The 25,250-nt window shown below is 45.1% G+C and overlaps 1 protein-coding gene across 1 annotated transcript in view; it reads left to right on the top strand.

The window, feature by feature from the left end:
* The window catches only part of PREX1 (phosphatidylinositol-3,4,5-trisphosphate dependent Rac exchange factor 1), a 362,103-nt gene that overhangs the window by 222,603 nt on the left and 114,250 nt on the right, over positions 1–25,250 (top strand). Inside the window, exons 12-13 of the mRNA XM_082271747.1 lie at positions 4,134–4,237; positions 8,145–8,194. Coding sequence (XP_082127873.1) covers positions 4,134–4,237; positions 8,145–8,194 — 154 coding nt within the window. The remainder of the gene's footprint in view (positions 1–4,133; positions 4,238–8,144; positions 8,195–25,250) is intronic.

The following is a 25,250-nucleotide window of genomic DNA, read 5'->3' as shown; positions in this document are numbered from 1 at the left end:
TAGTAAATAGAGAACTGATAATGAGATCTGACAGCTCAGTACACACACAGGGTTAATTTTAGTAAGTAGAAAACTGATAATGAGATCTGACAGCTCAGCACACACAGGGTTAACTATAGTAAATAGAGAACTGATAATGAGATCTGACAGCTCAGTACACACACAGGGTTAATCATAGTAAGTAGAGAACTGATAATGAGATCTGGCAGCTCAGTACACACAGGGTTAATTATAGTATATAGAACTTCCCAGCCCCCTCCTTGACTTAATAAAGACGGGGAACACTAAGTAGGATTTTTTTTTTCCACTTATGGGGTTTAAAAAAAAAAAAAAACATGTAAAAAGGTAAGAAGCCGTTTATAAATGTGGATGGGAAGAAATCCATTCAGATAGCTGGGGGCGGCCCTTTGTTCTCTGGGGTGTCCCCCCTTTATATCCATTCTGCATTCCAATCCCCCTCACATCTGATCAATGAAACCTTTACCCAGATCAATATTAATATCAGATTCATTATTAGTTACATTTATATGATTCATGGAAATATTTGTTTTACTTGGACGGCTCCTTTACATGTAGAAGATGAAGAGAGGAGGACATTATTGTAAATCTTTTATATAATATCAGGTAGAACAGGAAATAGGTAAAACCCTTCCCCCGTTTATTTCCAGCTTTGTGCGTCCCATTGGGGAGATTTCCCTTCACTTCCTGTCCTGTAGATGCAACAGGAAGCCAAAAAGGAAATCATTTTATATGGTTGTCACAGTTTGTACTTTGTAACCTGTACATCCAGTAACGGCTCTTCGCGTTGTAACATTGTAACAGTATGGTGTGGGGTCATTACCTGTAGAATATGCCTGTGAGGTCATTACCTGTAGACTGTACCTGTGGGGTCATTACCTGTAGACTGTACCTGTGGGGTCATTCCCTGTAGACTGTACCTGTGGGGTCGTTACCTGTAGACTGTACCTGTGGAGTCATTACCTGTAGAATGTACCTGTGAGGTCATTACCTGTAGACTGTATCTGTGGGGTCATTCCCTGTAGACTGTACCTGTGGGGTCATTCCCTGTAGAATGTACCTGTGGGGTCATTCCCTGTAGACTGTACCTGTGGGGTCGTTACCTGTAGACTGTACCTGTGGGGTCATTCCCTGTAGACTGTATCTGTGGAGTCATTACCTGTAGAATGTACCTGTGAGGTCATTACCTGTAGACTGTACCTGTGAGGTCATTACCTGTAGACTGTACCTGTGAGGTCATTACCTGTAGACTGTACCTGTGGGGTCATTACCTGTAGACTGTACCTGTGAGGTCATTACCTGTAGACTGTATCTGTGGAGTCATTACCTGTAGAATGTACCTGTGAGGTCATTACCTGAAGAATGTACCTGTGAGGTCATTCCCTGTAGACTGTACCTGTGAGGTCATTCCCTGTAGACTGTACCTGTGGGGTCATTACCTGTAGACTGTATCTGTGGAGTCATTACCTGTAGACTGTACCTGTGAGGTCGTTACCTGTAGACTGTACCTGTGAGGTCATTCCCTGTAGACTGTACCTGTGGGGTCATTACCTGTAGACTGTACCTGTGGGGTCATTACCTGTAGACTGTACCTGTGAGGTCATTCCCTGTAGACTGTACCTGTGGGGTCATTACCTGTAGACTGTACCTGTGGGGTCATTACCTGTAGACTGTATCTGTGGAGTCATTACCTGTAGACTGTACCTGTGGGGTCATTCCCTGTAGACTGTATCTGTGGGGTCATTACCTGTAGACTGTACCTGTGGAGTCGTTACCTGTAGAATGTACCTGTGGGGTCATTCCCTGTAGACTGTATCTGTGGGGTCATTACCTGTAGACTGTACCTGTGAGGTCATTCCCTGTAGACTGTACCTGTGGGGTCATTACCTGTAGACTGTACCTGTGGGGTCATTCCCTGTAGACTGTACCTGTGGGGTCATTACCTGTAGACTGTACCTGTGGGGTCATTCCCTGTAGACTGTACCTGTGGGGTCATTCCCTGTAGACTGTATCTGTGGGGTCATTACCTGTAGACTGTACCTGTGGGGTCATTACCTGTAGACTGTACCTGTGGGGTCATTCCCTGTAGACTGTACCTGTGGGGTCATTCCCTGTAGACTGTATCTGTGGGGTCATTACCTGTAGACTGTACCTGTGGGGTCATTACCTTTAGACTGTACCTGTGGGGTCATTCCCTGTAGACTGTACCTGTGGGGTCGTTATCTGTAGAATGTACCTGTGGGGTCGTTATCTGTAGAATGTACCTGTGGGGTCGTTATCTGTAGACTGTACCTGTGGGGTCGTTATCTGTAGAATGTACCTGTGGGGTCGTTATCTGTAGAATGTACCTGTGGGGTCGTTATCTGTAGACTGTACCTGTGGGGTCGTTATCTGTAGACTGTACCTGTGGGGTCGTTATCTGTAGAATGTACCTGTGGGGTCGTTATCTGTAGAATGTACCTGTGGGGTCGTTATGTGTAGACTGTACCTGTGGGGTCGTTATCTGTAGAATGTACCTGTGGGGTCGTTACCTGTAGACTGTACCTGTGGGGTCATTACTTGTAGACTGTACCTGTGGGGTCATTATCCATAGAGCCGTTACCTGTGGTGCCATTACCTATAGGCTGGCCATACATGTTCAATTCCCTTGTACAATTTTCCTTTAGATTTACCTTAACCTATGTAGCGTAAGGGCCGGCCTAATTAGATACAATTGAAAGTTGTTTAGTTTGACCTCCTATTATGTTTTTTTGGAAAATCTAAGGAAAAATTGTAAAAGGAAATTGGACATGCATGGCCAGCCATAGAGTCATTTTATGTGGTGTGATTATAGAGTCCTTACCTGTAGAGTCAATACCTGTTGGATTATTGCCTGTAGAGTCATTACCTGTGGAGTCAATACTTATGGAGTCATTAGCTGTGGACTGTACCTGTGGGGTCATTACCTGTTGAGTAATTACCTGTAGAGTCATTATTAACTAGAGCATCATTATCTATAGAGTCATTACCTGGGGTTTCATTACCTGTGGACTGTACCTGTGGGGTCATTACTTATAGAGTTTACCTAAAGAGTCATTACCTGTGGGGTCATTGCCTGTAGCATCAAATACCTGGTGATTCATTACTTGTAGAGTCCTTACCTGGTGGGTCATGGCCTGTAGAGTCGTTACCTGTGGACTGTACCTGTGGGATCATTTACCTATAGAGTCACTACCTGTGGGGTCATTACCTGTAGAGTTGTTACCTGTGGGCTCATTACCTGTAGGGTCTTTACCTCCATAGTCCATACCTACAGAATCATTACCTGTGAGGTCAATACCTGTGAAGTCATTACCTACAGAATCATTACCTGTGTGCAGTACCTGTGGGGTCATTACCTGTGAGGTCAATATCTGTGGGGTCATTACCTGTGAGGTCAATATCTGTGGGGTCATTACCTGTAGAGTCATTACCTCCATAGTCCATACCTACAGAATCATTACCTGTGTTCAGTATCTGTGGGGTCATTACCTGTGGAACCATTACCTATATAGTCATTACCTGTGGGCTCATTTCCTGTGTAGTCCTTACCTGTAGAGCCATTACTTGTGGAGTCAATACTTATGGAGTCATTGCCTGTGGACTGTACCTGTGGAGCCATTACCTATAGAGTTATTACCTTTAGAGTCATTACCTGTGGGGTCACTGCCTGTAGCATCAAATACCTGGTGGTTCATTACTTGTAGAGTCATTACCTGGTAGGTCATGGCCTGTAGAGTCGTTACCTGTGGACTGTACCTGTGGGATCATATACCTATAGAGTCACTACCTGTGGGCTCATTACCTGTAGAGTCGTTTCCTCCATAGTCCATACCTACAGAATCATTACCTGTGAGGTCAATACCTGTGAAGCCATTACCTACAGAATCATTACCTGTGTGCAGTACCTGTGAGGTCAATATCTGTTGGGTCATTACCTCCATAGTCCATACCTACAGAATCATTACCTGTGTTCAGTATCTGTGGGGTCATTACCTGTAGAGCCATTACCTGTGTGCAGTACCTGTGTAGTCCTTACCTGTAGAGCCATTACCTGTGGTTGATCCCCATCATTAATTAATCTCCGGTTTCCTTAGTTTCAGACAAGCACCAATTTAAGAACGAGCAAGTTCTGTATCGCTTCAGATACGACGATGGGACGTACAAAGCCAGAAGCGAGCTGGAGGACATCATGTCAAAGGTGAGACCCCATAACCTGCAGCCCGGCACCATCACTAACCAATCATTCATCCCGCTTTACTCATCCGTCCATCCATCCATCCATCCATCCATCCATCCATCCATCCATCCAGTATATTTGATTTATAGGGGGAGTTGGCAGATGAGAACTTCTTGCCGAAGTTCCTGTTCTCGCACCTGTGATCTTATCAATGATCCATGTGGCAGGGTGGGACCCCTGGAAATGTGTGTGGAGCTGAGGACCCACCAGAGATCCCCCCCCCCCCCCCCCTCTGGTTGCATCCCCAGCATGTGCCAGACACTCCGTAATATTTCCCACAATGCATAGCATGTGGCAGGTCAATATTTATGGCTCCCGGTGTTGGTCATACTGCCATTAGCTGATTGGACTGAGTGCTCCAGTAGATTGGGAAGTACAGATGTGACCGGGTGCTCACCGGTATACCCCCCCATCCCCCGAGGTTCATCTAAACATTTTATGTGACTTCATCTCATTTATTGCTTTGATGTATTTAAATCCATCCATCAGATGACTCGCGAATAGCTGACATGTACTGCGCCACGGCTCCTGTTGTGTTTTATAGAATACGCCCCATTGTGTGTTATATAGAATACGCCCCATTGTGTGTTATAGAATACGCCCCATTGTGTGTTATATAGAATACGCCCCATTGTGTGTTTTATAGAATACGCCCCATTGTGTGTTATATAGAATACGCCCCATTGTGTGTTATATAGAATACGCCCCATTGTGTGTTATATAGAATACGCCCCATTGTGTGTTATATAGAATACGCCCCAATGTGTGTTATAGAATACGCCCCAATGTGTGTTATAGAATACGCCCCATTGTGTGTTATAGAATACGCCCCATTGTGTGTTATAGAATACGCCCCATTGTGTGTTTTATAGAATACGCCCCATTGTGTGTTATATAGAATACGCCCCATTGTGTGTTATATAGAATACGCCCCAATGTGTGTTATAGAATACGCCCCATTGTGTGTTATAGAATACGCCCCATTGTGTGTTATAGAATACGCCCCATTGTGTGTTATAGAATACGCCCCATTGTGTGTTATATAGAATACGCCCCATTGTGTGTTATATAGAATACGCCCCATTGTGTGTTATATAGAATACGCCCCATTGTGTGTTATAGAATACGCCCCATTGTGTGTTATAGAATACGCCCCATTGTGTGTTATATAGAATACGCCCCATTGTGTGTTATATAGAATACGCCCCATTGTGTGTTTTATAGAATACGCCCCATTGTGTGTTATAGAATACGCCCCATTGTGTGTTATATAGAATACGCCCCATTGTGTGTTATATAGAATACGCCCCATTGTGTGTTTTATAGAATACGCCCCATTGTGTGTTATAGAATACGCCCCATTGTGTGTTATATAGAATACGCCCCATTGTGTGTTATATAGAATACGCCCCATTGTGTGTTTTATAGAATACGCCCCATTGTGTGTTATAGAATACGCCCCATTGTGTGTTTTATAGAATACGCCCCATTGTGTGTTATATAGAATACGCCCCATTGTGTGTTATATAGAATACGCCCCATTGTGTGTTATAGAATACGCCCCATTGTGTGTTTTCTAGAATACGCCCCATTGTGTGTTATATAGAATACGCCCCATTGTGTGTTATATAGAATACGCCCCATTGTGTGTTATATAGAATACGCCCCATTGTGTGTTTTATAGAATACGCCCCATTGTGTGTTATAGAATACGCCCCATTGTGTGTTTTATAGAATACGCCCCATTGTGTGTTATATAGAATACGCCCCATTGTGTGTTATATAGAATACGCCCCATTGTGTGTTATAGAATACGCCCCATTGTGTGTTTTCTAGAATACGCCCCATTGTGTGTTATATAGAATACGCCCCATTGTGTGTTTTCTAGAATACGCCCCATTGTGTGTTATATAGAATACGCCCCATTGTGTGTTTTCTAGAATATGCCCCATTGTGTGTTATAGAATACGCCCCATTGTGTGTTATAGAATACGCCCCATTGTGTGTTATATAGAATACGCCCCATTGTGTGTTATATAGAATACGCCCCATTGTGTGTTATATAGAATACGCCCCATTGTGTGTTATATAGAATACGCCCCAATGTGTGTTATAGAATACGCCCCAATGTGTGTTATAGAATACGCCCCAATGTGTGTTATAGAATACGCCCCATTGTGTGTTATAGAATACGCCCCATTGTGTGTTATAGAATACGCCCCATTGTGTGTTATATAGAATACGCCCCATTGTGTGTTATATAGAATACGCCCCATTGTGTGTTTTATAGAATACGCCCCATTGTGTGTTATAGAATACGCCCCATTGTGTGTTATAGAATACGCCCCATTGTGTGTTTTATAGAATACGCCCCATTGTGTGTTATATAGAATACGCCCCATTGTGTGTTATATAGAATACGCCCCATTGTGTGTTATAGAATACGCCCCATTGTGTGTTTTCTAGAATACGCCCCATTGTGTGTTATATAGAATACGCCCCATTGTGTGTTATATAGAATACGCCCCATTGTGTGTTATATAGAATACGCCCCATTGTGTGTTATATAGAATACGCCCCATTGTGTGTTTTATAGAATACGCCCCATTGTGTGTTATAGAATACGCCCCATTGTGTGTTTTATAGAATACGCCCCATTGTGTGTTATATAGAATACGCCCCATTGTGTGTTATATAGAATACGCCCCATTGTGTGTTATATAGAATACGCCCCATTGTGTGTTTTCTAGAATACGCCCCATTGTGTGTTATATAGAATACGCCCCATTGTGTGTTTTCTAGAATACGCCCCATTGTGTGTTATATAGAATACGCCCCATTGTGTGTTTTCTAGAATATGCCCCATTGTGTGTTATAGAATACGCCCCATTGTGTGTTATATAGAATACGCCCCATTGTGTGTTATATAGAATACGCCCCATTGTGTGTTATATAGAATACGCCCCATTGTGTGTTATATAGAATACGCCCCATTGTGTGTTTTATAGAATACGTCCCATTGTGTGTTATATAGAATACGCCCCATTGTGTGTTATAGAATACGCCCCATTGTGTGTTATAGAATACGCCCCATTGTGTGTTATATAGAATACGCCCCATTGTGTGTTATATAGAATACGCCCCATTGTGTGTTATAGAATACGCCCCATTGTGTGTTTTATAGAATACGCCCCATTGTGTGTTATATAGAATACGCCCCATTGTGTGTTTTCTAGAATACGCCCCATTGTGTGTTATAGAATACGCCCCATTGTGTGTGTTATAGAATACGCCCCAATGTGTGTTATAGAATACGCCCCATTGTGTGTTATAGAATACGCCCCATTGTGTGTTATATAGAATACGCCCCATTGTGTGTTATAGAATACGCCCCATTGTGTGTTATATAGAATACGTCCCATTGTGTGTTATATAGAATACGCCCCATTGTGTGTTATAGAATACGCCCCATTGTGTGTTATAGAATACGCCCCATTGTGTGTTATATAGAATACGCCCCATTGTGTGTTATATAGAATACGCCCCATTGTGTGTTATAGAATACGCCCCATTGTGTGTTATATAGAATACGCCCCATTGTGTGTTATATAGAATACGCCCCATTGTGTGTTATATAGAATACGCCCCATTGTGTGTTATATAGAATACGCCCCATTGTGTGTTATATAGAATACGCCCCATTGTGTGTTATATAGAATACGCCCCATTGTGTGTTATATAGAATACGCCCCATTGTGTGTTATATAGAATACGCCCCATTGTGTGTTATATAGAATACACCCCATTGTGTTCTCCGCTGTTCTCATTCTAAATATTTAATCCGCTGTTTCTCCTCTTCATTTTCCAGGGTGTGCGACTCTACTGCCGCCTGCACAGCCTGCTAACGCCAGTTGTCAAGTAAGTGCACAAAAAGACGCTTCCCGCGGTTGTATGTGGTAGAGGAGTATAAGGTTATTATGGGGAATCCATGAGCCGAGGCGGCCCTCTGTATAATGTGTGTATGTAGGATTATATATAGTGCTGACAGGAGACATTGTACCCACTAAGCAAAAATTCCTCCTCCTACCAGTACAAATCACACCCCCTGCCTAAATCTCCCCTCCCAGTACAAATCACACCCCCTGCCTAAATCTCCCCTCCCAGTTCAAATATTTGCCCTCTCCATCCCCCAAATCCCCCCCCCCCCAAAAAAAGAAAAAAAATCACCCCTCCTTGTACAAATCCCCCACCCCTCAAATTTCCCCTCCGAGTGCACACCCTCCCCTCCAAATCTCCTTCCTAGCATGAATATCCCCCCTCCCAGCTCAAACACCCCCCCCCCCTATCATTCCTACTAACACAATCCCCCACCCAAAAAAAAATGTCTTCTTCTAGCACAAATCTCCCCCTCCCCCCCCCCCCCCACCATATCCCCTCTCCTAGCACAAATCCCCTTCCCTAGTACAAATCCTGCTCCCCCTCTACCATATCACCTCTTCTAGCACAAACCCCCCAAATCCCCTCTCCTAGTACAAATTCTCCTCCCCCCTCTACCATATCATCTCCTATAGCACAACCCCCCCCCCCCCCAAATCCCCTTTCCTAGTACAAAATATCCTCTCCACTCTACCATATCCCCTCTTCTAGCACACACACCCCAAATCCCCTTTCCTAGTACAAACCCTCCTCCCCACTCTACCATATCCCCTCTTCTAGCACAAACCCCCCAAATCCCCTCTCCTAGCACAAATCCCCTCTCCTAGTACAAATCCTCCTCCCCCCCTCTACCATATCATCTCCTCTAGCACAAATCCCCTTTCCTTGTACAAATTATCCTCTTCACTCTACCATATCCCCTCTTCTAGCACACCCCCCCCCCCCAAATCCCCTTTCCTAGTACAAACCCTCCTCCCCACTCTACCATATCCCCTCTTCTAGCACAAACCCCCCAAATCCCCTCTCCTAGCACAAATCCCATCTCCTAGTACAAATCCTCCTCCCCCCCTCTACCATATCATCTCCTCTAGCACAAATCCCCTTTCCTAGTACAAATCCTCCTCCCCCCCTCTACCATATCATCTCCTCTAGCACAAATCCCCTTTCCTTGTACAAATTATCCTCTTCACTCTACCATATCCCCTCTTCTAGCACACCCCCCCCCCCCCAAATCCCCTTTCCTAGTACAAACCCTCCTCCCCCTCTACCATATCACTTCTTCTAGCACAACCCGCCCCCCCCCCCAAATCCTTACTCCTAGCACAAATCCTCTTCGCCCAACCCCATCACAACACAAATCACCCTGAATCGCAACTCCTTGCAACCCCCACCCCCAATTTTCTCTCCTAGAACAATTATTTTCCCCTGCTGCCCCCCAAATTCCTTGTACCACAAATCAACTCCCCCATCAATCTCCTTGCTGTGCCCCCCCCCCCACCTCTCATGATACCACAGTACCCGGGGCAGCCATCCCTCCTACCCAACCCTTGTGCCAGCCCTGTATGCCATGTCACCAGTTCACCGTTCCGCCTATCTATAAAGCTGCTAATTTTTACCAAAATTTTAACATAGATGAAATGAAGCCAATTAAATGTATTTTCTACAAAGGTTTTCCAATTTGTAACATTTTTTCACCCCTGTTGATCATTAAAAATGGACATCACCCATTGGCTCTGAGGTATTATTGCCAATGGTCATGAAAATGGAAAAATTGTATCAAATACTTACCGTAATTTTCCTTTCCTGGCCCCAATCCATGGCAGCAAACACATCACTTACTGTTTGATTATTCTTGCACATTTATTGCTAATTTTTCTTTATTAGTCCATCTATTTCCTTCTATATTGTCTATTTTAGTATGACAACCTTCGTTTAAAATTTTGATAGGTTGAACGTTTTCAAATTTCGTTTTAAAATGGGATGACCCACAGGAAAGGTTAATGGGTTTTTCTGGTGCAAAAATAGAGACCAAAAAAATTGGGACTTTGAATGAGGTCAGCCAGGCATATGGATTTTAATGGAAAAATACATAAACAGATACATTACAGGAAAATGACATATGATATACACTTTATAATCAATACAATTCGTTACAAAGTTACATGGATCAAACATGGATCTCTCAATATTAAGGTAAATTCAACAGGACATCATAGTTTCTGTATGTACACAGTCTCTAAAATGTATCAAAGTAGGGATATGACATCTGAGTTAATGTAGGCTCGACGCGTTTCATGGACCTCCGTCCATTCATCAGGAGCTTGCTAAAAAGTTTTACAGTATTATTATGTATCTGAAAATAGGAATAAAAGTTATAGTACAGTATAGTTATAAAAGGATTAAGATTAAATAGGGGGGGGGGGTTGTTGTTATATAATAAACACTACCTTAGATTAGGTCAATTAACAAAGACAATCCAATGCTGGAAAGGGGGGACAGGGATGACTCAGGAAAAGTCTGACCCGGGGCTGAGGCACAGACAAACGCCCAACACAGAAGGGGCACCAGGAAGACCTTTTAACCTTCGTTTAAAATTTTGATAGGTCGAACGTTTTCAAATTTTAGTTTTAAAATGGGATGACCCACAGGAAAGGTTAATGGGTATTTCTGGTGGTCTTCTATGTTGGGGGACACACAGCTGAGGGCAGATTACGAGGGTCTATTCCCCGGAGCTCACACCCGTTTGTTCAGACAGTACTGATGAGCCGCCATTGTCATGATAACGAGAGCTGTGGTGAGGTCATCTTATCAGTCACAATTACCATAATCACCGTAATCAGATCAGTCAGGAAAATTCTGAATAAAAGGATAAGACCACCACAAAGCAACAACGGATTCTGTATCTGCAATATTACAACATGAATATCATTGTTATATGATAAGTGAGGGCTTTAGTAAATTGACTCCTGAAGGCGAAATTCAATATAAACCGTTCTATCTACATCGGGTGTGATTGCCCTGGAAGCACGTACAGTAGATATGTAAAGAATCTCCCTATTATTAATGAATGACTTTGTATATTACAAAAGAGAATAAAATGAAATGACTTTAGCTGCTTGTAGTGGAAACATTTCTTATGACACCATTTTGGATAACGTATCAGGAGATGTGAGGTTTCAGCACTCCAAATATGCATTTCACATGTTTATTTATAGAACGATGTCACTTTAAGTCAGAGACGGCCGACCTTTCAGGAGATCAGAGGGATCCTTCATCAAAGTGAGATGGTTCTCAAGATCAGATAGACTTCAGGGTGACATAATCCTCAAGGCAACACAGTTCTCAAGGTGACACAGTCCACAAATTGACCTTGTTTCCTAAAGTGACATAATCCACAATTTGACATTGTCCTCAAGGTGCCATAATCCTCAAAGCAACATAATCTTGAAGGCAACATAGTCCTCAAAACTAGATAATCCACAAGTTGACATACTCCTCAAGGTGACACAGTCCACAAGGTGGCATGGTCATCAAGGTGACCCAATCCACAAGTTGACATAGTCTTCAAGGTGTCATAGTCCTCAAGGCAACATAGCCCTCAAGACGACATAGACCACATGTTGACATACTCCTCAAGGTGACATAGTCCACAAGGTGGCATGGTCATCAAGGTGACATAATCCACAAGTTGACATAGTCCTCAATGTGTCATAGTCCTCAAGGCAACATAGCCCTCAAGACCGCATAGACCACATGATGACATACTCCTCAAGGTGACATAGTCTACAAGGTGACACAATCCACAAGTTGACATAGTCCTCGGGGTGCCATAGACTTCAAGGCAACATAATCCTGAAGGCAACCTAGTCCTCAAGACGAGATAGTCCACACGTTGACACAGTCCTTAAGGTGATAAAGGCCAAAGGTTTGCATAGTCCTCAAGGCGACATAATCCTGAAGGCAACATAGTCCTCAAAAAGAGATAATCTACAAGTTGACATACTCCTCAAGGTGACACAGTCCACAAGGTGGCATGGTCATCAAGGTGACACAATCCACAAGTTGACATAGTCTTCAAGGTGTCATAGTCCTCAAGGCAACATAGCCCTCAAGACGACATAGACCACATGTTGACATACTCCTCAAGGTGACATAGTCCACAAGGTGACATGGTCATCAAGGTGACACAATCCACAAGTTGTCATAGTCCTCAAGGCAACATAGCCCTCAAGACCGCATAGACCACATGTCGACATACTCCTCAAGGTGACATAGTCCACAAGGTGACACAATCCACAAGTTGACATAGTCCTCGGGGTGCCATAGACTTCAAGCAACATAATCCTGAAGGCAACATAGTCCTCAAGACGATATAGTCCACACGTTGACACAGTCCTTAAGGTGATAAAGTTCAAAGGTTTGCATAGTCCTCAAGACGACATAATCCTGAAGGCAACATAGTCCTCAAAAAGAGATAATCTACAAGTCGACATACTCCTCAAGGTGACACAGTCCACAAGGTGGCATGGTCATCAAGGTGACACAATCCCCAAGTTGACATAGTCTTCAAGGTGTCATAGTCCTCAAGGCAACATAGCCCTCAAGACGACATAGACCACATGTTGACATACTCCTCAAAGTGACATAGTCCACAAGGTGGCATGGTCATCAAGGTGACACAATCCACAAGTTGACATAGTCCTCAAGGTGTCATAGTCCTCAAGGCAACATAGCCCTCAAGGCAACATAGACCACATGTTGACATACTCCTCAAGGTGACAAAGTCCACAAGGTGACACAATCCACAACTTAACATTGTCCTCGGGGTGCCATAGACTTCAAGGCAACATAATCCTGAAGGCAACATAGTCCTCAAGACAAGATAGTCCACACGTTGACACAGTCCTTAAGGTGATAAAGTCCAAAGATTTGCATAGTCCTAAAGGCGACATAATCCTGAAGGCAACATAGTCCTCAAGATGGGATAGTCAACGTGTTGACATAATTCTCAAGATGACCTTGTCATCAAGGTGACATAATCCACAAGTTGACATAGTCCTCGGGGTGCCATAGACTTCAAGGCAACTCAATCCTGAAGGAAACCTAGTCCTCAAGACGGGATAGTCCACAAGTTGCCATATTCCTCAGGGTAATTAAGTCCACAGGTTTACATAGTCCTCAAGGTGACATTATCCTGAAGGCAACATAGTCCTCAAGATTAGATAGTCCACATGTGGACATAGTTCTCAAGGTGATAATGTCCTCAAGGTGACATGGTCATCAAGGGGACATAGTCCTTAAGGTATCATAGTGACGACTCTGTTGACTTTGAGAAAAGGACCTTGCAAGGCTGTCTGTGACTTACGTGATGTTTTTCTCACAATAAACATGTGAAAGGCATATTTGGAGTGCTGTGACTTTATATTGGCTGATACGATATCTGGTGGCACCATCAGGTGCGGATGTGGACTTCACAGCCACGCAAAGTGCATTTGTGTTCTAGACAGAGACCTTGCAGCAAATACTTGGTGATCTCACTGGAGGAGTCCATTGTAGCCAACTGCAATCCTCAGCTGTCTTGTCTCACAGGAGTGGTGACACCAGAAATGGTAGATTTGCTGCTATTTTATTGGGGTGTCACCAGAGACACACATCACAATTATTGTTAGTGATTATTAGTGTTTGTTTCCTTTATTTAAAAAAAAACGGTACAGCTGTGTGTAAGTTGATTATGCTGCACATTTCATGCATATCGGGTGTATAGCATATCGGATGTATAAGCTGAAACCCCCAGAGGATGAAGGCTGAAACATGGAGTTTCCTCCGGATCCCAGCTTCTATGGCCCTCAGCTCTGGGTGTTTTTATTACCAATCCCATACTGTTTGTGGTCTCTGCGTTGTATAAAAGAATAGACTTCCATCATTCACTGGTAATTGTCCTCACTAGAAGAGGGTGGACAGGGCCGGAGATGGACAGCCTCACCCCAGACCTCCACTAAACCTAGAGGAGCGGCTAGATCTCCCCCTGTGAATTCTTCATCCCCTCCTGTTCTTTTCATCTTCTGTTCTCCGCTATAAATCTTTTCCTTGTTTGTGTTCTCCTCTATTAACTCATTCTGGTTGTCTGCCTCATATCCATAATAACAGCTCCGGAGTACCCCCACAGGCACACTGTCTATAAAGCAGCTCTTTGCAACCTTTTTACCCCAGAGGAGCCCTTAAAATAAATTTCAGGTCACAGGGAACCCTTAGGACCCAATCGTTGTCCTGGGGCCCCAGCGACAACCTTCGTCCTCCTGCAGTAAATCAAATGGTGAAAGTTGTACACCAGTCGGTCACCCTACAAGGGGGAATTTATCAAGGACACAAATATCCCTTATAAACTCCTGCAGAGGTCCAATGCTCTGTCCCTGGAAATGGCCCTAGTTCTCTCCATTAAAATGGTCCTGCTTCTCTCCATGGAAATGACCCTGCTTCTCTCCATGGAAATAGCCCTGCTTCTAGCCATGGAAATTGTCCTGCTTCTCTTCATTGGAAATAGCCCTGCTTCTCTTCATTGGAAATAGCCCTGCTTCTCTCCATGGAAATGGCCCTGCTTCTCTCCATGGAAATGACCCAACTTCTCTCCATGGAAATGGCCCTGCTTCTCTCCATGGAAATGGCCCTGATTCTCTCCATGGAAATGGCCCTGCTTCTCTCCATTAAAATGGCCCTGCTTCTCTCCATGGAAATGGTCCTGCTTCTCTCCATGGAAATTACCTTCCTTCTCTCCATGGAAATGGCCCTGATCCTCTCCATGGAAATTGCCCTGCTTCTCTCCATTGGAAATGGCCCTGCTTCTCTCCATGGAAATTGCCCTGCTTCTCTTCATTGGAAATAGCCCTGCTTCTCTTCATTGGAAATGACCCTGCTTCTCTCCATTGCAAATGACCCTGCTTCTCTCCATGGAAATGACCTTCCTTCTCTCCATGGAAATGGCCCTGCTTCTCTCCATGGAAATGGCCCTGCTTCTCTCCATGGAAATGGCCCTGCTTCTCTCCATGGAAATGGCCCTGCTTCTCTCCATGGAAATGGCCCTGCTTCTCTCCATGGAAATGGCCCTGCTTCTCTCCATGGAAATGACCCTGCTTCTCTCCATGGAAATGACCTTCCTTCTCTCCATTGGAAATGACCCTGATTCTCTCCATGGAAATGGCCCTGCTTCTCTCCATGGAAATGGCCCTGCTTCTCTCCATGGAAATGACCTTCCTTCTCTCCATTGGAAATGGCCCTGATTCTCTCCATGGAAATGGCCCTGCTTCTCTCCATTGCAAATGACCCTGCTTCTCTCCATGGAAATTGCCCTGCTTCTCTCCATTGCAAATGACCCTGCTTCTCTCCATGGAAATTGCCCTGCTTCTCTCCATTGCAAATGACCCTGATTCTCTCCATGGAAATGGCCCTGCTTCTCTCCATGGAAATTACCTTCCTTCTCTCCTTAGAAATGGCCCTGCTTCTCTCCATGGAAATTGTCCTGCTTCTCTCCATGGAAATGGCCCTGCTTCTCTCCATGGAAATAGCCCTGCAGCAGGGGGTCAAATACTTTTTTCCCCTCACTGTACATATTTCGTAGCCTGATGCCATTTGTCCTGTGTGTATATATGATGTACAGTGCCTTGCAAAAGTATTCGGCCCCCTTGAACTTTGTGACCTTTTTCCACATTTCAGGCTTCAAACATAAAGATATAAAACTGAAACTTTTTGTGAAGAATCAACAACAAGTGGGACACAATCAAAAAGTGGAGTGAAATTTATTGGATATTTCAAACTTTTTTAACAAATAAAAAACTGAAAAATTGGGCATGCAAAATTATTCAGCCCCCTTAAGTTAATACTTTGTAGCGCCACCTTTTGCTGCGATTACAGCTGTAAGTGGCTTGGGGTATGTCTCTATCAGTTTTGCACATCGAGAGACTGAAATGTTTGCCCATTCCTCCTTGCAAAACAGCTCAAGCTCAGTGAGGTTGGATGGAGAGCGTTTGTGAACAGCAGTTTTCAGTTCTTTCCACAGATTCTCAATTGGATTCAGGTCTGGACTTTGACTTGGCCATTCTAACACCTGGATATGTTTATTTGTGAACCATTCCATTGTAGATTTTGCTTTATGTTTTGGATCATTGTCTTGTTGGAAGACAAATCTCCGTCCCAGTCTCAGGTCTTTTGCAGACTTCCTCAGGTTTTCTTCCAGGATGGTCCTGTATTTGGCTCCATCCATCTTCCCATCAATTTTAACCATCTTCCCTGTCCCTGCTGAAGAAAAGCAGGCCCAAACCATGATGCTGCCACCACCATGTTTGACAGTGGGGATGGTGTGTTCAGGGTGATGAGCTGTGTTGCTTTTACACCAAACATAACGTTTTGCATTGTTGCCAAAAAGTTTGATTTTGGTTCCATCTGACCAGAGCACCTTCTTCCACATGTTTGGTGTCTCCCAGGTGGCTTGTGGCAAACTTTAAACGACACTTTTTATGGATATCTTTAAGAAATGGCTTTCTCCTTGCCACTCTTCCATAAAGGGCAGATTTGTGCAGTATACGACTGATTGTTGTCCTATGGACAGAGTCTCCCACCTCAGCTGTAGATCTCTGCAGTTCATCCAGAGTGATCATGGGCCTCTTGGCTGCATCTCTGATCAGTCTTCTCCTTGTATGAGCTGAAAGTTTAGAGGGACGGCCAGGTCTTCGTAGATTTGCAGTGGTCTGATACTCCTTCCATTTCAATATTATCGCTTGCACAGAGCTCCTTGGGATGTTTAAAGCTTGGGAAATCTTTTTGTATCCAAATCCGGCTTTAAACTTCTCCACAACAGTCTCTCGGACCTGCCTGGTGTGTTCCTTGTTCTTCATGATGCTCTCTGCGCTTTAAACAGACCTCTGAGACTATCACAGTGCAGGTGCATTTATACGGAGACTTGATTACACACAGGTGGATTCTATTTATCATCATTAGTCATTTAGGTCAACATTGGATCATTCAGAGATCCTCACTGAACTTCTGGAGAGAGTTTGCTGCACTGAAAGTAAAGGGGCTGAATAATTTTGCATGCCCAATTTTTCAGTTTTTTATTTGTTAAAAAAGTTTGAAATATCCAATAAATTTCGTTCCACTTCATGATTGTGTCCCACTTGTTGTTGATTCTTCACAAAAAAATACAGTTTTATATCTTTATGTTTGAAGCCTGAAATGTGGCAAAAGGTCGCAAAGTTCAAGGGGGCCGAATACTTTCGCAAGGCACTGTATCTGGTTTAGTAGTTGGTGGGGTGGCGGGAGAGTAATATTTGCTACTCAGCTCCAGGTAGGAAGATACTGGCATGGTGAAGAGTTTCCTTTTACATTCAGAGCCCTGCCAGCTCTTTTTTTTTCCGCTCAGTCCCGGAGCCGGCAGTGTGAACAAGGTGGCGTCTGTCTTGAGGTTTGGCCCTGGAACAGTTTTGCTTTAGAAGCAAAATACCAGTGTTGGTGCAGCGAGAAGAGCCAGTGTTTGATGATGACTCCGGCAATCCTTCCAGTCCCACAAAAACATGATCCGGCAACTTCTTCCATTCTATTTACATGAGCACAGCCAGGGAGTTCTGGGATGAAGCCACCTTGGGGCGCAGCCCATCAGATAAGACGTATTGTGTGAAGGGATTGTAGGCCTGGCACGGCGCGGTGTGGGGGCGGCCATGAGAGCCGTGTACCAACATATCCCAAACTGACCTGCCACCTGCATTACTCTTATTTCTATAACTCTGGAGCTCAGGGATTATCCCGCACACATCCTCCGCTGCCCAATCACAAATATGTGCTTACACCGTTCTTCTCAATGAGCAGTCGCTGCACGGTGTGCAAAGTTCAGCACATCCGGACAACTATTGCTGATTCTGCATTGAGTCATCCTGAATCTCAGGCCCTTCTTCATCAACTCGTTATTGGTCAGGAGGGGAATTGGGAGGAGGTCCCCCCATAATGATCACTATAAAGAATTTATGTCTGCAGATTCTCCATTTATAATCATCCTCTCATTTCTATTCAGTATCTGCGGACATTTCTATCTCCCTCCTCATTGGGAGCATTCTTCTCACTGACCACCAATGTAAGGGACATTCTTCGCACTGACCACCAATGTAAGGGACATTCTTCCCACTGACCTCCAATGTAAGGAGCATTCTTCCCACTGACCACCAATGTAAGGAGCATTCTTCCCACTGACCACCAATGTAAGGAGCATTCTTCCCACTGACCACCAATGTAAGGGACATTCTTCCCACTGACCTCCAATGTAAGGGACATTCTTCCCACTGACCTCCAATGTAAGGAGCATTCTTCCCACTGACCACCAATGTAAGGGACATTCTTCCCAATTTTGTTTATTAAAAGTCTTGCAATCAATAAGCATAAAATCAATATACATAAATAAATATATACATATTTACATGAAAAGGGGAAAAAAAAAATACATAGCAAATTCTGCTCTCAAATAAAGACTGCCTTTACAGCAAAAACAAAACTCACATCATGAAACACATCATTACCGGGAAAAATAATCTTAATTAGACTCACACCACCACACCAGACATCAAACCTGCGAGGTCAAGAAACAAAAACCACTCCCATTATGCATGCAGCCCTTCTTCAAAAATGAAGATATTAACTAACAAAAGCTAAGGGTGTGAAAGAAATAGCATAGGAAAAAAGCTTTTCACCCAGAGATGGACAGTTCACCAAAAGCAGGTCTGATATTCCTCCACGCCCTTATCCAGACCGCTCGAGGCTCCCTGCCCTTCTCAAGACCCCGAATCTTACCAACCTCACCCAGAATATCGTACACCACCACCTCGACAGGGAGGACTTTCTTCCGCAGGGTAATCTGGCACCGTGCATTCCACGTGAAGTAACAGACAACTATACTAACTAGAAAAAGTGTATCCAAATCAAAATCCCAGCGAGTCGGGAATGCCCCATACACCCACTCCGCATAACTCATGCGATAGAGAAAGGGGATGCCTAGAGCCCTCCCCACCCTTTTATACACCTCTATGTTAAAGGGACACTGGAGCAAAAAGTGGTCCATAGACTCCACTTTACCAACACACTCCGCTCTAGGACAATCCCGATCATCCACAGGGCGATGCTTCAGGTTCCCTCTCACATAGAGCCTTCCATGGAAAGCGAGCCAGGCTTGATCCCTAAACTTCAAAGGGATTCTTCCTAAGTTAATTAAACGCAACCCCTCCCTCATTACGGGGCCTGGGCAATCCCTTAAGGTCAGCGACACACTGAAAGCAGAGCCCAAAATCCTCTTCTCCAGAAGCTTTCTGGGGAGGGACTTGATATCCCCCACTGTCACCTGCCACTGCCTAAGTATTTTCAGACACGGGGCAACATAAGCCGGAAGCTTGCCATGTCGGACTCTCAGACTTTTCACTGGCCCGCCATCTTCCCAGCATCGCAGAAAAGGCCTAAACCAAGATTGAAAAATACCCACCCATCCCGGCGGGGTCTCTGCTAACATATTACCAAGATTATACTTTAAAAAAAGCAGAGAAAAGAAAACTATAGGGTTGACCATTCCTAGACCACCTTCCCGCCTGGACAGGTAAGTTACATTGCGTTTAATCAGGTTCAGCCTATTTCCCCATAACAGTTGGAAAAAGCAGCTGTACACCCTTGCATAGAGAGATTCCGGCAAGATACAGACAAAACTGACATATAAAAAGATTGGGATCAGGTAAGTTTTAATCAAGTCAACCCTTTCCCTCAAGGAAAGTTTCCATTTCTTCCAGCTTGCCACCTTGGCATTGGCATTCAACAACCTGCTTTCCCAATTTCGATGACCATAGTCACCAGGACCAAATTTGATGCCCAACACTTTAATTTCCTGCTGGGGCTCTGGGAAGGCATCCGGAAGTTCGAAGCTTTCACCCTCCTCACCCATCCAGAAAACTTCACTCTTTTCATGATTGATTTTAGAGCCAGAAGCCTCAGTGTACTGCTCTATCACAGAGACCACCTCCTGCGCCTCCTCCATCCCAGAGATAATAACAGACACATCATCGGCATAAGCCACGACCTTCAAAGGCGGCACACCAGCAATGCCCAAAGGCACCCCACACAACGATCCACTCTCTAACCTTCTTATGAAGGGGTCAATTGCGAATACATATAGCAGGGGGCTCAAAGGACACCCCTGGCGCACCCCAGAGCCAACCTCAAAAGGCCGTCCAACCCAACCATTAACAAGTGGGAAGCTCTCAGCCCCTTTATATAATGTTTTCAGCCAATCAATAAACCTCCCCTGCAGGCCGTATCTACCAAGTAGCAAATACAGGTACTCATGATTGACTCGATCAAAAGCCTTCGCCTGATCCAATGCCAGCAAGTACTTTCTCCATCCAGCAGCCCTGCATCGCTCCAAAGCCTCCCGGACAGCTAAAATTGCTGAAAAGGTACTTCTGCCCTGGACCGAGCAGTGCTGATGATTGGACAACAAATCACCTGCTACTGACGACAAGCGCCAAAAAAGAATCTTCGCCAAGATCTTTCTATCAACATTGAGAAGACTGATGGGGCGCCAGTTCTCAATTATTGAGGGGTCTTTACCTTTTGACAGAAGAATCACAGCGGATTGCCTCATGGAGGGAGGGAGAGAACCCTCATCTAAACAGCTGTTATAAACCTCCGCTAAAAAGGGAGCCAGAATGGACTTAAAACACTTGTAAAATTCAGCTGTCAACCCATCTGGCCCAGGCGACTTTTTGGTAGCCAGCTTCTCTATAGCACAAACTACCTCATCCGCTGAAATTGGTTCTGTCAAATCCATCAAAGGCAATGTATCATTTCCCAATCCTGGAGTAGAATCCAGAAAGCTTTCCATCCTGTCCCGACTAAGGTCCTTTCTTCCCAGAAGGTCTGCGTAATATGACCTGAAGATCTCCAGGATCCCTGATCTGGACTTCACCAGGGAACCCGTACTATCCCTCAGACCTATGACCGTCTTAACTGCTATGCCTTGCTTACAGTTCTGGTAAGGATCAGGCGAGTGATATTTCCCATAATCTCTCTCCAGAACCAAGGAGGCATGCCGGTCATATTGACACTTCCTAAGAAGAAGCTTTACCTCCGAGATCTCCCCTGGATCTCCTCCATACGAGACAAGACGATCAAGCTTCCTCCGCAAATGCTGGTAGGCAATATACATACCAAGCTGCTTCTTCTTACTTATGGCCTTGAAAAGTCCAATCGCCCTTTGTTTCACAAGCTCCCACCACTCTGACTTACTGCTGCAAAAGTCCAGAATAGAAACCTGTGCCTGAAAAAAATCCTCAAAGGATTGTCTTACCTCTACATCTTCCAGGAGAGCCGAATTCAGTTTCCAGGTACCCCTTCCCCTGGGTGGAGTGTCCGAGGCATTCAGAGTCACAGACAGCATACAGTGGTCAGAGAACTCCACCGCCCTCAACTCAGGAGCCGAGAAAGCAGAGTTCTCCTTTAAAAAAAACCTATCTATCCTACTCTGACTATTCCCTCTCTGAAACGTGAATCCCGTGCTGCCAGGGCAGTGCTTAATGTGCACATCTACCAGGCCTGCTTGTCTAACCATATCTCTAAGAAAAACGCTATCATAACCCAGCCTGTCTATGGAGACCCTCCTGTCTTCAGGCCTAATTATGGTGTTAAAGTCACCTCCAAAGACAACCTGCTGGGATGTAAAAAGGAAGGGCTTGATCTTTGTGAAGAGGCATTTCCTGTCCCATTTTGACTGCGGTCCATAGATATTGATCAGGCGCAGGTCCTGCCCCCTAACAGAGACGTCTAAGACCATGCATCTCCCCATTTCTACCTCAATTATCCGCCGGCACGTTACCATATCGGTTTTAAAAAGAACCGCAACTCCGCTGCAAGGCTCAGCCGCAAGAGACCAAAAGGAGGGACCGCATCTCCACTCCCTTTTTGCTAGATGGACATCGGCCAAAGTATTGAGCCAGGTCTCTTGCAAAAATAAAATCTCAGCATCAAACTCACTGAGCAAAAATAAGGCAATATCACGAGCTCTTGCAGATTTCACGCTGGCGACATTAATGGTCGCCACCTTTATCAGAGCGGGCACTGCCATCAGGATGATTGGGGTAGTCGTTTCTTAACCTCCACCACACTCTCATCACCCGAAACAGCTCTCTTTACACTATGTGACTCCCCCTCATCCATAGATGATAAAGTAGATAAATCGGATACTAACTCCTCCCCTGATAAAACCGAAAATGTGTTGCCAAGAGGAACCCCTCCTGGCTCTAACTGTAAGGAAGAAGTGACCGCTTTACTGGTCTTCCTCTTCTTCTTTTTCTTCCTCTTTGTCCTCTCCCACCCCTCATCATCCGAATCCTCCACAACAGAGGGTGAGACATGGGACATGGACACCCCTCCCTCAACCCCATCGACCCCACCACCATCCAGCACCCCTGCACCCTCTTGGCCGCGTTTGCGGTGTCGAGAGACAGGGACTGGAGGTGGAGTAGGCCGAGGGGGAAGATCCACTATACCCGCCCCCCCAGCAGCTTCCGCTAGTCTGGAGGATCTACGCACAGTAGATGTAGGAACAACAGGAGGGACAGACTCAGGGACCACATCACTAGGGGAAACAGAATCTGACACAACAGACACAGACTCAGGGACCACATCACTAGGGGAAACAGAATCTGACACAACAGACACAGGAGGGGCAACAACAATTTCCTCTCTAACTTCAGCTGCTTCATCTTCTTTATCAAGCCTCTGCAGCTCAGTCTCCAATCCTGGCAAGTTATGCAGTGCCTCTGGGCACTGGCTATATGGATGACCCAGCTGCTGGCACAAATTGCACCGAATCTGGGTGCATTCTCTGGCCAAATGGCCTAAATCCTGGCACAGTGAGCACTTCTTGTGGGTGCAGGACGATGCAAAGTGGCCTTTATCACCACATTTATTACATACCTTAGGCTGACCTTGGTAGAAAATGGTCAGCCTATCCCTACCCAGAAAGGCTGAGCAGGGAAGGTGCTGAACTACATCGCCCAGCACCCCCAATTTTAGCGACACTGTCCAGGCCCCTGTCCATATCCCATGCTCATCAAGGACCTTCCGCAGTGGAGTGAGGACCTCGCCATATCGGCGTAGCCATACTAATAAATCAGCCTCTGGTATGGATTCGTTACGCACCAAAATGGTCACTGATTTTATCAGAGGCTGCCTTGAAATCACTTTTGGCACCAAACCACTCCACTGCTGAAGGCCCTTGCACCTCCTAAATCTCTCCCAGAAGAGATCCAAACTTTCAGGTTTTACAAACGACAAATCGAATTCATAACTCCCCACCGGGCAAATTAAAGCAAAAATATCACAAGCTTTAAACCCCATTTCCAAAATCAACTCAGCCACCCTCCCCCTTACAGGTGGAGTTCCATCCCCCACCCACCTCAACTGTACCACATTCCTCCTCCTATACCCACCAAACCTCCCTGAATTTTGACCAATAACAGAATTCCCACCACCCACCCTGGTGTGACTCCCCAAAGCTGAAGCATAGCTTCCAACATTCCTCCCAGCAGAAAATCCATCAGTTTTTTTTAAATTATCTGACACACACTTAGCAGATAACGATTGCACAGATTCGGGATTGATCTGTGCAATCGAATCTTTCCTCTGCTGAGCAGGAGGAGAAATGTCATTTTTATTTTTCCCAGCATTACTAACCCCTTCACCACCACCCACCACATTCATTGCTTTAACATTGTCATTTTTTATACTTGCTGGGATACTTATTATTGCTGTTGTCTTCACAGCAGAATCCATAGTTGCTGCTGCATTGGTAAGAACTCCAGCTGTCATCTTCTCTTCCACTAGGACAGGGTTTTCAGCTGTGGAAATAGCATTCTGTTTTAACACAGCAGCAGGTAAAGCATTGCAGGATATTTCCATTGCTACTTCCATTCCACTTCCAGAACTATGTTGATCCCCTCCCCCATCAGCAATCAGCACTGGAAGACTGGGAGGCTCAGGTGAACATGAAGCAGGCTCTTTGGAGCTGGCAACCATTTTGCTTGCCGTGGGACTACTGGTCTCAGCCAGACCAGCAAAATCCATGCCTGGGGTGTTTAATGCAGGTCCATCCACATTCGTCTGATGGTCCGGGGCTTGCATGTCTGCACTCGGTTTCTCCACAGCGGTAACTCCAATAGGTAGCTGTATGCAGAGCTCTTTCTCACCTGGGACACCATCCACTACAGCAGATGGGGCAGACATGTTGGATGGCAGCATGGTGTACTGGGATTTCTCCACCATTACTGGCTTTGCTGACTTGAATCTCCTCTGCCCATCCTCAGGGATTTCTGATGGATCATCAGAAAATACAAACCTGTCTGCTTTCAGGGGTGACTCCATCTGCTGGATGAATGTCAGGGATCCATGTCCACTCTCAACCCCCTGGCTGGTTGCCGCTGGTGATTCCCAGTTCTGGCATGGGGGGAGAGGTGCAGAGGCAGATGGAGCCTGGTCATCCATTAACTGAGGCTGCTGATCCACAGAACTTGCTGATGCTTGGCTGGTAAATCGCCTCTCATTGTCAAATTTTTCTTTAAATGCTCCACTTCTGTCTTTCAGCCTTTCCAATAATAAAGTTTGTTCCTTTACCTTTTCTTCCAATTCCTGTAACTCAGGCTTCATGGCTGTGCGATTTTTACTCCAGGCCTGGAAATACTTGGTTTTGAAGGATTTGTGTTCAGCCTTCAAAACTTTAAGTTTTTCTTCCGCTCTCCCAATCGCCCTAAAACGATTGATAATCTTCTGGCTGAAGACATCCGCATTCTCACCAGGGCCTGGACCCACAGACAGGTCCTCCACCTCCTCCTCACTAGGCCCCGTGTCATCAGGGGGATCCCTCCCAGGGCCTCCCCCAGGATCAGGCATTGTTCCTGGGCCAAGCTAGCAAGCAAGGCCCAGGCTTGAAAAGGGCTGGTTCTCTGAGAGAGCTCTTTGGGTGTGTCCT

Source organism: Pelophylax lessonae (genome assembly GCF_965119305.1).
Source record: "Pelophylax lessonae genome assembly, chromosome: 11".
Taxonomy (NCBI): domain Eukaryota; kingdom Metazoa; phylum Chordata; class Amphibia; order Anura; family Ranidae; genus Pelophylax; species Pelophylax lessonae.
Note: the sequence above shows the minus strand (reverse complement) of the source record. Positions and strands in the feature narration are given on the sequence as shown.